The 13161-nt window shown below is 39.5% G+C and overlaps 1 protein-coding gene across 1 annotated transcript in view; it reads right to left on the bottom strand.

The window, feature by feature from the left end:
• Positions 1–379: 379 nt before the first annotated feature.
• The window catches only part of LOC137992782 (uncharacterized), a 43138-nt gene continuing 30356 nt past the window's right edge, over positions 380–13161 (bottom strand). Inside the window, exons 10-15 of the mRNA XM_068838298.1 lie at positions 11861–12020; positions 7204–9434; positions 6265–6316; positions 3960–4202; positions 2874–2951; positions 380–2003 (exon numbers count right to left, since the gene is read on the bottom strand). Coding sequence (XP_068694399.1) covers positions 1810–2003; positions 2874–2951; positions 3960–4202; positions 6265–6316; positions 7204–9434; positions 11861–12020 — 2958 coding nt within the window. The 3' untranslated portion in view covers positions 380–1809. The remainder of the gene's footprint in view (positions 2004–2873; positions 2952–3959; positions 4203–6264; positions 6317–7203; positions 9435–11860; positions 12021–13161) is intronic.

Below are 13161 nucleotides of genomic sequence, written 5' to 3'. Positions count from 1 at the left end.
ATGTTAATACTATTTTGATTTTACTCACGCCTAGATGTAGGTCATTTTGTGAATTTTATAGATACTTTTACAGCATTATGATCGGGGCTTGACTAAACACAGAAACGGAAAGGAAAAGTACTGTTCGCGCCTCCTGTACCTCCTCTGTCAGTCATCTCAATATTTCAGCGGCCATTTCTCTATTATCATGCAAACGTTTTCTTTTGTTTCGGTGGAAAAACAAGATTACTGATCACGCGAGTTAAAACACTCTATTGGTGTCGAAGACGAGCAATACAGGTGATCACATTCACCGAATTCAATATGAACAATTGCAATGCCTCATCATGTGTTTCCCGGCTTTTGAAGGAAAATAGAGGTCCTTGACACATCCTGTGTTGCGTGCGTAAAGTCTGGCGGAGTTTAATTTTTGTAATTGTCGAACTTCAATTTGAAAGTATTTAAATACTTCTTCATCATTTGAAATATAAAGGAATAAGAACTAAATACCAGCCCGCAAAGAATATTTGTGTCAATTCGACAGCGTTGATGAGTAACCTGTTAAAATTCCGGCGTGCACAGTTGCACAGCGTGAGCTTCAGTGCGAGTTTCCCTTGCATTTTCAAATAAATTGCAGGTATCCGCAGGGAAAGCAATATTTATTTGATATGAACGTATTGCAAATTGTTGGTTGAATTCCAATACGAATACAGGTTCCCACGTGTTCTTCTCACCAAAGCAACTGTCGCATTTCTGCCCCAGAGTTAACATTTTTTAGAACCGGTCACCGCCTTTGTGCAAGAAAAAAAGCCCGTAGCCACGGAAAGAATATTTTTGAATGCCCTTTCGGTTTTTTCCCCGACTCGGTGATCCTTTTAAATGATGAACCTTTCCTAACTTGACCAATAGTGTTCATTGCGCACGTGAAGCAGGTGACCGTGTCTCTTTAACCAATCTAAAGAACTGGGCTGATAACTTAACTTACTATGTAATCTGATGGTCTTTCAGCAAAAACACAAGATTTGTCGCAACCCTCCATTTTAATAGACCACGACTAAAAATATATCTGCGGCTACTTTTTCTTTAACTGTATCAAAAATATCCCATCTCAAAAAACCTTGCCCAAAAGGTACACACTAAAGATACCAACTGAATTCCCAAAATTTGTATATCGGGCTGATCACAGTTTTTGCCATTATATTTCGTTTATTTCAGTTGGCGAATTAATTATTGACTGATCCCCCACTGTGCACGTAATTGTAAAAATAGTTACCTCTCAGGCCCAGAAACTTCGACAGATAAAACTACACACGCTTTCCATATTTTTCCTCTTGACCCATTCTATCTTCAGTCGAGTGACGAACGCCAGTTGGTTACTTAGCGGTGTCGAAAGTCTCGAACTTTTTGATCGCGAAAAGTAACTATTTTTTTCGCTTTTCCTTTATTTCTTTTTATGTTAACTTTTTTATGTCTGGTTATAAAGTGCAACAATATTCATTGCTTTTTTGAGAAATATGCGTGAATAGCGCAAAAAAACAAAAATATGAAATCTAAATTGTAGTTAATATATAAAAAATTTAAGTGTTGCGGCAAAACCTCATAGAGCACAGAAGCGTATAAAGGTACTAAGGTCAAATTCTTGTTTCTTTATCACTTCTATCGCTTAAAGTTTTGAATTTTCACATTCGCGGCCTGTTGGCTGCGATGTGATAAGTCGATAAAGTAGCATCTAGTTAATCTATCTTTCTCCATTCAAGACTTTTGCTCATTTATTTGTACATAGCTGATTTCCAATTCCTAACGATCTCCGTTTTTTGCTTTTTCAGTTTTTTACAGTTTGTCAGCAATTACTTGCAGGTCACATTCACATAAAAGATCATAGACATATCCAACAGTCAAGTGTCGTTGCTGAGCCATATGAAACAAGAGAGCATCGGCTGGATTTCTATAACGTAAATTAAGGAGTTCAATCCGGTCCCTGTTCAAGCCAAACTTCTCTGCAACAAGCTGCCACTTGTCCGTAACTGTAAAACAAGTGAAGGAATAATTCTTAGGTTGTACAATAACGATTCTATAGAGGCACTGTATTGTGCCCTCTGAAACGACAGTGTTTAGGTCAAGACAAGGTTTACAATCTGCAGGACTTTTGGCTATCGTGACTTTCATGATAATTTTAAGAAGCGTCTCGTAGTGTTTCTTCTAGGACAAGATTTTCTTTGAAACAGTTGCACCAATGGTATAAAACAAATACCTATTTGCAGTAACGCTAGAGTTTCAATGTAACCGTCCTTCAGTTTCCTTTACATGAAGCGTCTTCACACGACGGAACGCCGACTGGGTTAGTGTCCCCCGGAACAAAGAAACGGCAACCACGATGGTGTATTAAACTAATGTCCAGTGAGTTCAACTCAATCTTTATAGGCTAACATCACAACAGCTATTTTCTCTAGGGTTAAAAAGGCATAGCCGCTTATCACGTGAGTACAAAACGCTCTTTTGATACACCATACGATGTACTAGCACCTGACAGTTTGAGTTGGATTCTTAGGTTAACTGTTTAGTTATCATTATCTGCAACTGAAGTATTTGCGATGAAAATCAAAATCCAGACAAAACAAAATTGAAGAAATGCCATGCCGATTATTAGAGATCACAAAAAGAGGGGAATGACCCGCAAATAGGAATCAAGAGTCAGAAATTCAATCAAGTACAATAGTGTTCAGTGCAAAAGTGCCCTTTCTAAAAGCAATATACAACAAAACAGGTGATCGTTCGGTGATGTAGCTTCAAAGAGAATTTTGAAGAATGTTGGTGGGGGAAAGACCTGAAGCATCATCCAAAGAATCGTCAAGAATATTTTTTTGAGAATAGTACTTTAAACTTCTGCAACTTACCAGTTAAGGCGACAGTGAGATCGGTTATTTCTTGTAATGACATGTCCTGAATCCGAAGATTTTCTGGTAGCACTGGACCTTAAATAACGAGGCAAAGGTCTCAGAAACTGCTATGTTGAAGAGGTCTTGAACAACTATCTTCTTATTTAGATCCAAAGGCAGAGAGGCCAATACGTACCGGCAAGAGAAATAGTCGCCAATTTTCAGTTGTTTTTAGGATTTTAGACAGCTAAATTAGGTGCTGGCGGTCGATAAAGTTCCTTTCCCTCGAAAGTTACTGACAGCCCCGACCAAGAATTATGGACATTTTTGAGCGAGACTTGGAACAGAATACCTCTAAACATAAAAATAGTCACATACTTTCATCGCCGGCAAGCAGATTTCCAGTTTAAATGCAACTGTAGCAACTAGAATAGGAAATTTTTATGTGTTGATTGCGTTGTTCGTTGTCAGGTGTGTATTGCTGCGTGTATGCGTTGTAATTCTGTCGAGGTGTTAACTAGTATACCGTCATTATTCCCTGTAGTCTTTTTTGCACGTTCGTTTGTAGGTACATAAGTTTGTTTCGGCGTTATTACGCATAATTTTCTCTTCCAAGTTCGGTCGTTACATTATCCTTCTAAAGTTCTAGATTTGCGTTAGTCTCTGTTTTCACCGTTCTCGGCAGCCTTCTGGCTTATCTCAATTCGCATCACAGTTTGCAAGTATTTGTCTTGTGTTTTCCGTTGCGCTTTTCTGTCCATTACCTTTAGAATAATTTATGTAATCGTTTATCGTATCTTTTTCAGTTGAATCGCACGCAGTTGCAAGAATTAAATAGCGTATTCAAAAAGTGGTGTTTAAATGCGAGCAACAAGGATTTACGACCGTTCAACAACTCTAATTTCTATTTGCTTGTTATTTATTTATTCAGTTATTTATTCATTTAAAGATAAACTCATGTCTATGACTTGGACATTTTATCAATCAATCAATCAATCAATCAGAGAGCAAAACGCACAAGAAATCCCAACATCCGACATCTACAGAATTAATTTAATACCAGTAATAACAGATATAAAGACATTTATACCACTTTTTTCTCACCTGTCGTTCCAGCTGGTGTGATTTCCCTCAAGTGCTGGACAACGTCAAGTCTGTGAAAACATTTAGCTTCTCGTGTAAAACGGCGGATCAGTGCCTTGGTCTCAACATCTGGGTTGTCCAGTGAGGCTTCACTGCACAAAAGATTCTCCTTGAATTGACTCACAACCTGTTTGCAATCGCTCGATTGGCAAGAAAGCGATTCCACCAAGTCACAGGGTAGAACAATAGCTCGTTCTTCACTTTCTAAAGAATTTGAAAGTTTAACGTTGAAATGCATACATACTTTACTGCAACTTCCTGCAAGGGTTTTTCAGTTACAAAACTACATAACTAGCATACTAAAATAACAATCAAATGACCAAATAACTAAGGTAATAAATACGCATTAAAAATTAGTGGAATACAATACGAAAGAAAAAGAAAACTACAATGGATTTACTATTTAAAAGTAGGTCAACAAGTCTTTCCCTGAAAACTTTGACAGAGTCTGAAGATAACATCGTCTCTTAGATTATTTCAGAGTTTAGCACCACGTACGGTAGGTGAAAGACAGCTCTCCGCTGGTTGTACGGCACCTCGGACTGTTCAGTTGACCTCCTTGTCTATTATTTCTAGTGTGAGTTTGTGCGCGTTGAGTAAATTTTCCGATTAAGCATCATTACGGCATCGTTATCGTTTAAGTCTGTCATTAACAGGCAGCCAGTTGAGAGAGTTGACACCTTGTGAAATGTGATCAAACTTTTAAGGCCAAATACAACAACACTACACTGAAGTTTTTTGATGTTATGTTTACTAGTATTTGACCAGACAGTTGAGCAGTAATATAACCTACTGAAAACAAAGGAACTCATAAGGAGAAGTATTGCTTTCTTATCTGGCAATTGTTTAATTCTATTTATTTGTATAAGTTTATGAAGGCAAGTAGAGACTGTTTTAGTAATGTGATCATTATAAGTTAGTGACTGGTCAATGTAAACGCCAAGATCCTTAGCAACAGTAACGGGTATAATTTCTTTTCCAAGCATCCGAGCTGATGGTGTGGGAAGCTTGTTGAGGAGTTGAGGCACGCCAATTATTAGAGCCTTAGTCTTCTCAGGGTTTATCAAGACACCTTACAGGTCTGCATTTAGATTGTCAATTACAGTGGATATGTCAGACGAGGGAAAGGACAAGTACAGTTTAGAATCATCAACGTAACAGGTCGATTTGCAGTAATTGGGGACAGACAACAGGTTATTTAAATGAATAGTAAACGGGACTGGCCCTTTATTGATCCCTGAGGGACTCCATATTTCAGCACAAGTGCATCAGACATGGCATCATGGATGCGTACTCTTTGACTGCGGCCAACATAGTAGCTATGAAACCAGTCGAGGCTTAGAGAGGAGACACCCAATGCTTGCAATTTCTGTAATAAAATATCGTGTCTAATGCTGTCAAAAGCCTTTGACATGTCGAGTAACACTAGAGCTGAGATGATTTTATCATCAATTGCCTGCGACATTATTTCTGTCAACAATTGAACCCTCCACATTGTGGGCATGGTATCTCTGTGTCAAAGTTCCGTAGCTGGACATCGATTGGTCCTTCTTTTTCGTCTCAGCAGTAACTGGGACACCGATAAGCGATCGGGAAAACTGAGTAAAAATCAGAATTTTGGATTGAAGCGATTTTCCGTTTTGGAAACTTAGTCGGCTTGTCGGAATCACGACAGTGTACGCCTTGAAATTTGACTATTTACAAAATGGCGTAAATTGTCAATCAAAGTAGAGGTTGTAATTGAAAATCTAAACATCTTCCGGTTGAAAACAAAACAGTGAACACACGAAACTAAAACCTCGCAAAAATAAACGCGACAAACACAAAATTGAACGAATGGATCCTAATTAGTACATTTTGACTACCTCAATGATATTAGAATAAACTGCCTGAAACGTAAAATTGTTGCAGTCTGTCTTTCTTAATTGCTAACGTGGGCAAACATCGTTTAAATAAATTGCGTTACGTAATTGGGCAAAAACTCATTTTTGGGTGGTAACGAATTCCCCACTTATGTGGTAATTCTGTAACCACTGAGTCACGTTATCCTAAATTTCAATTATGATGATAGCACGTCAAGACCAAAAATGTTCAGCCACTACACATACGCAAATTGGGCGCCTATTTTTTGTCCATGGTGCATGTACACATTGAGTTATCACTTTGATTGTGTGAAAGTGAAATTGTTAAAAAGTGGTTAGAAACATCCATCCATCTAGTCATTATTACAAACACACGGTACAGTGGTTTACGAATGAACTCTCACCTTCACCGGTTGAAAGACTTCTTACAGGCGGTTCTCCATTGGCATTCTGTTTCTGTTTTAGTAAAAGAATTGTTAGTTTTATAACAAAGTGATGATGCACACACATACATAAAAGGCACCCTTATAGCCAGGCAATACCGATTACAGAAGGGAAAAAGTCGTATTGTGTATCAGACAGGAATGGAGGAATTGTTTTGTTACACTTCATTCAACTCAGAAACGTTTTGGTCTCAAACAGGGTATCGATTGTGACCATTTTGGTCTGAAATTGGGTATGGTTTGTTTCACTCAAGTCCTGAATTGGTTATGTTTTTTAGAAGAAGCTTCCTCTTTATCGTTAGGCAATAATACCATCAAGAACTCCCATATGAAACAGACGGGGATGCTCGTCGTCTCGCTTAGGGGTGTAAATTTTGGATTTTGGTCTCGCTTAGGGTGTTCCGGGCAAAGCGCCAATATTTTATGCCACCAAGGTCTCGTTTGGGGTTCCGCGAAGTAACACAGAATTACCCGAAGAGAAACAGAAGTCAAACTTCCACGCCTAGATTGGTCTCCTTTAGGGGTTAAATTCAAAATTTCCCCCGCGCCGGCCCCCCCCCCCCCCCCCGGGCCAAAACCCAAGCCCAAGGATGGAATGCTGTCATTTATTCAAGACATACGTTTGGAACAGTGAAATAAAATAACAGAGCTTTTCCCATTGAACCCATTTAAAACTTGAACAAAAATTCAATTGGTCGATGGATCACTATTTTCCGTTTCGCGGCGACCAGCAGAGCTGTTTATCACGTTAACGAGTTTCTCCCCAAAATATGAAAATATTTCGTCACTCTCGGAGGTTCGATCTGAAACTCCTATATTTTATACCATAAACTTTTGCTCCATTTGATTTCCGGATTTCTGGAATTCTCATGGAACTGAAAGCATCCTTACACTCCATACCTGTTGTTCTGAGGGAGGAAGCCAAGGTGAAAACTGCTCTATGTCAACAACGACATCTTTTTTAAGTCCAGACTTGGTACAAACGATTGGTTTCCTCGCACTGCACAACTCAGAAAGCGACCAGGAATGAAGACCGTGCTCCTCGTTGCATCCTTCAAGATCATGTGAATCCCAGTAATACACAAGAGACCCTCCTGGACAGCACACTGGGCACAGCACCGCCCTTTCATATCTCATGTTTCTTAACCAGAAAAACTCTTTGCGCATTCTCTCTAACATCAAGCCTAGCTGCTCGCAAATAACACTGGCATAAGCATATGCAGTTGCCTTTTGCTGGTCTTCTGCGTAAATAGCAACTTCAACAGTCGCAGTGTGCCATACGAAGATCACAGAACAGATTTTGTCTCCACACGTAACGAATCTAGCAACGTTCTGGAACAGCTGAAGTTCCGCTGGCCTTAAAAATGTCCCTTTGCCCCACCGAAAGAACTGTAGGACAAATCGATGAAACAAACCTGCAGGGACTTTCCCAGATTTAAATTTGACAAGCAGTGATGGGATTTGTGCTGAAGAAACCACCTTCACAATTTCACTAGATGGACGGGTTTTCAGCATAGATGGTACCAAGTAGCTCTTTGGATTTTCCGAACACAAAAGGCACAGCAAACTAAATTTTTCCATGATTGTAATAAGACCTTCGTGCAGTCCTTCCTTTTCGCTTAAAGTTCCCCAAACATGACTCAACAGTTCCTCGTGCAAGATTCCTTCCTTTTCAAGCTTGGACCAGAGGTCAACAAATTCCTTTTCCTTTCTGTTATAGGGCCTGACAGTTATTACATTTTTAAACACATCGATTAACCACTGCATATCTAATACCACCAATTCCTTCAAAGCTGGGGTGTCATCAAAATGAATCAAAATTCGCAGGTCATGCAAATAGTTCATCACTGTCTCAAACTCTACGTCATCAAAGATATCGCAAGATTTTGCAATGTCCTTTGCCCTTTCAAGGGTAACAAAGTGCTTTCCTTCTTCTTTTAATTCTCGTAGAGCCTTGTCAAATTTTAGCCATTTGATTGGAATGGTTTCGCTAACATGTGGTAATCCTTTCGCAACGTCATACACCTCTTCTCTCAAACTTTTCACTTCCGGACACTCAGACTCTGTACCGGATTTTGTGTTATCCACAACGAAAACGTCAGACAAGTGGATTCCGTATGATTTGTTCTTTAGACATCCAAAGATCTCATGGGCAATCTCTTCAGGACGTTTCTTCTTATCATAAGGTGTATCGGCATGAGTGCACACTAAAAAGACAGGAGGTAGCTTTTGTGGCAACATCCTATTCACAGCAGCAGTTTTATCTGCGCTCTTGGGGGCATCTCCCGCCAGAGATGCCACAGACCACATCCAAAAATCCAGGTAATCTAAATTGGTCTTTAGATTAATGCTCTCTTCAAATTTCTGGTATACACCTTGTTTTACAACGGGCTTGGCCATGTCGTAAGGATTTAAACTGAGATCATACACCAAGCAGTATATTGCTTGTTCTGTTAGGAAGATCGGATGGGTGTCGTAGTAAACTGATTGACCAGCAAAATCCCACAGAGTTAAAAACACATGTTCTCTGTTATTGTCTAAGTCACCTTTAAGTAACGTTTCAGTTTCCACAGCTATCTCCTCTGGTAGGATACGGTTGAAATCAGTACGAGCTTCTTGACTGTGCAATGATGGGAAGGGTGAGATTTCAGGTGCACCTTTCTTGGGCATTTGTTTGTATGTTTCACTGTGTCCGGTATGCCTTTCTGGTTGAATGATATCTGTCATTGTCGCTCTTTCCCATTCATGATCCGAGGGAGTTTTTGTTTCTTCTGCGCTTGTTTTACACAAGAGGCTTTCATTTCCCTTCCTTAAGTCGTGCACAATTTTCATTGCTGCATGACGGTCAAACGACATATCTCCTTCACCATCTTGCTGTTCAGGTACAGTCCCTGTTCTGAACGCGTCAGTGGTCACCTTGAAATACGAAGGATCCACATCTATTCCCACGGTGCTATCTTCTTCCGGGTCAAAACAGATCCCTTTCAATGACTTCTTTAAGCTTGTCTTTCCAGCTCTATCTTGCCCAATCAGCATTATTGGAACTCTCTTGAGGGACGTTCTACCGTCAGCGAGGGCCTTGAAATAGGATTCCACGGCTGATAAACCCCGTGCAAGAATTTCAGGAGGAACTAGAATTCGGAAGAACAAATTAAATATTAAATCTGAAAAATGAGGCCTGCTTTTGCCAACTACAAATGTGGGATTTGGAAATGTCCTTGAGGACAGCTTGAAGTGTAAGGACATTTGGAAGAGCACATCCAAACCTGGGAACGAAATGGGTCTCAATTCCCTTATATGGAAGGAAAATACTTCTATATATTTAAACTTCGGAGTGTGTATGGCTCAGTGAAAGGGATCATTGCAGTTATGAAGGAAATTGAGCAGCTGGTCTACATCTACATCTACATCTACATGTACATATTAATTTAAAAAATTCTACAAGGACATCTAGCAAATTCCAGTGCAAAGATTAAATGAGTAAATAAATATCTGCAACTAAGGTAATAAATAATTGTGGTATAACAATGATGAAATAAATAATTGTTTTGGTGTAATTTTCAGCGGTGAAGTGCTAAACAACGGGCTAAAACAAGATAAAAAGGCACGAAAAGTGCTTGATTGGCTTGGAAGCCGCACCTCCAAACTGTTATATTCACCGGGTAGCGCGGTGAATATAACACTAAATTCTTATATTCACCGCTGAAAATTATACTAATAATTGGTAGAACTAAAACTTAAGCAGAGATATAATTATATGAAAGAAGTAAGAAAAAAATCCATGCTCAGTGAAGGAGATTCAAACCCATGACCGTGAAATTGCACTGCACTCGGTCTACCAACTGAGCTATCACGCCAACTGTAACTAGAAGCCTTAAAAAAAATCATGCTCAGTGAACATGAACCCATGACAATGCGATGGCCCTGCAATTGCTTTACCAACTGGGATATCAAGCCAACCGGGAACTGATCACATGCAAGGAGAAACTCCGGGTTCAAAATCCAATCTACGGATATCATTTTTTTTTCCTTATTTTCTCTGCTACCTCAAGTCTTGGGTCACAGTGTCCTAAATTAACGATAATAGTAAATTACGAATTAATAAGAATCGTTAGTTTAGAGAGGATATCATGTTGGAAATAAATCCATGCTCAGTGAACGGGATTCGAACCCATGACCGTGCGATTGCACGGCACTTGCTCTAACAACTGAGCTATCAAGCCAGTATTGGAAGCTGGTCACTAGTTAGTAGAAGCATGCAAAAGAACAAGCTTAGTGACTGGGATCCGAACCCATGACAGTGCGATTACGTTGCACTGCTCTACCAACTGAGCTATCAAGCCAACTGGGAGTTAGTCACTTGTAAGTAGAAGCCTGAAAAAAATCCACGCTTAGTGAACAGAATTCGAACCTATGACCATGCAAATGCGCTGGACTTACTCTTCCAACTGACTTATCACGCCAACTGAGAGCTGGTCACTTGCAAGTTCGTATTGCATCCCGTACTTGGTGAATATACGGATAGAAAGAAGTATCGTATAAACTCTTGTTCTTAGGCCATCGTAGCTTCATTAGGAAAATAACACAAACAGCGGTGATAAACATTGTATTCCAACGCATTTTTATAAAACTTGACGTTTCGTATGCTAGTCAGCACACATTTTCAAAAGTGACCGTTACAATTTTTAAAAACTATATATATATATATATCGTAAACAATAGGGGTCTGGAACCTAGACTGCTGCAGATCATTTTTCTCAGTCTAGGAAAATGTGTGTTGACTAGCATACGAAACGTCAAGTTTTATAAAAATGCGTTGGAATACAATGTTTATCACCGCTGTTTGTGTTATTTTCCTAGAAAGAAGTATTTGATCTGCAGGGTAGTTCTAGATTTTTTCAGGCTTCTTTCGCAAGTTTTTATAACTGCGATGACCACTTTCTTTGAGACCTTAGTCCACTTAGTTTCTGATTCTAAACGTGGCATCCTTCAGGGAAAAATACTTATTATACCAAACGTGCGCACAATATTTGGTTACGCCCAGATATATATGTTTTTTAAAAACACCAAATGAACCCGTCCACAAATCTTTTGAAAATCAACTCAAAAATCGAAGAGGATTCAGGACTCTTCCAGTAAGTATAAGCCTTTCATTGCCGTGAAATCTCTGAGTTTGTTCTAAGCCCCATTTGGGGTTATAAAGGCAAGAATACACACTCAACTGAAGAAAAAGTGGGGGCCAATTAGGGTTCCCCTCGCCGCTCCGTCACCCCATTAATCTGCTGCGTTGCCAGCGTGGTGGTCTTGATGGTGTAGTGGCTTAGCATGCCTGACTAGTAATCAGGGAGACGTGGGTTCGAGTCCCGCTCAAGGCAGAAACCAATTTTTCTGATGAGTGTGTGAACAATATTCGTTTCATGAAAAACACAGCCAACAATTCTTTAATGCAGTGGTTATGCCCTCGGAAGAGTCAGTCTGTCGAATCCAGACCGTAGCTATTTTTCCTCCAATACAAGATCAGCATGATTAATTTCAGTACAATATTTACATTACAAACCTGAGGCACCTTCATGTTTAATTTCGTGAATTATAGAACTTTGGACTTTCCTTACAAAACGGAAGAAATCAGGAAGCTTTTTAGTTATATCTGCAGGTTCCCAATTTCCACTGTCAAGCAAGTCGTCCCATTCTTTGCAATGAAGATGGAAGTCGGTCCCCTAAAAACGAAAAATAAAATGGAACTCGTATGTTTGTCTCCTAACAGAACGAGAAATAAAAGAGATGTCTGGTTATGCTAGATAAATACAAACACGCTGTGATAAAAAGCAAAAAAGCGAATTAACTACATTTCGCATCCCATGAAGTTAAAATATCTCAAGTTAAAATATCTCAAGGGTATGTAGTTGGGTGATTGTAAGGTTCTCTGCCTGTGAAAATTTAGGGCGAACAACCGTTTTCTGGAATTATCGTAAATTTTTTCCAAAGTACGTTAGTTAACTTAGCAAAGATTGAATTCAAAGGACATGAACGCACAGATACTGTAGTACTCTTAAGAATAGTAACAAGAATATTTAGTAAGGCTTAAAGCATTAAAATGAAAAACTTGCTAAACAAACAGGAATAATCGATGTCAATTGACCATAACATGGATGTCCAATATCAGATGTACGCTGTAAATATTAGCCTTAGTGATTATTACTATAGGGATATTATTAAATTATTAGGCAACTTCGTGCTTACGCGCCCACGAGCAATACCGCTAGCCAGGATTACCATGAGAAGAGCAACTCATGGGGTTACCATATTTTCTTACCAATGGATCTCCGCGCGTGCGCCTTTGGTATTTTATTTATTTTTCAATTGTAATTTTTTGCTTGAAATGGAGGGGGCTAATCCCACCCACCCCCCCCCCCCCCCTAAAATAAAATTTCCATAGTCATGTTTTGTAAGATACCGCATCTCTGCGCATGACTGAAAGATGCAAACATTTTCCGAAAAATGGTTAACTCTGCCTCCTCGACAAACTCCAGTGAAGAGATAGAAGGCTACAACATCTATAGGCTCGATCGTTTACGGAAAACTGGCGCTGGAGTCTCCGTGTATGTCAGGCATGGCTCAAAGGCAAGTTTTAAAGGACCTTGACGGGATTGGAGAATCTGAACTTCACCAACTATGGCTGCAAGTGAAAAACAAGAAAATGCGATCGTTTTTGCCGTGTGTTGTTTATACACCTCCCTAGATTGGCCTCTCATGCCTAGCAAATGAACTCATGCATAATTATGGGAAAGCTCTATCACTCAAAAAGGAGATCGCGCTGACAGGAGATGTAAATTGCGATTTACTGGTCAAGCACCCTAG

The sequence above is a fragment of the Montipora foliosa genome, chromosome 2 (genome assembly GCF_036669935.1).
Source record: "Montipora foliosa isolate CH-2021 chromosome 2, ASM3666993v2, whole genome shotgun sequence".
Classification (NCBI taxonomy): domain Eukaryota; kingdom Metazoa; phylum Cnidaria; class Anthozoa; order Scleractinia; family Acroporidae; genus Montipora; species Montipora foliosa.
The sequence above is the reverse complement of the archived record's forward strand: the minus strand, read 5'-3'. Positions and strand labels throughout refer to the sequence as shown.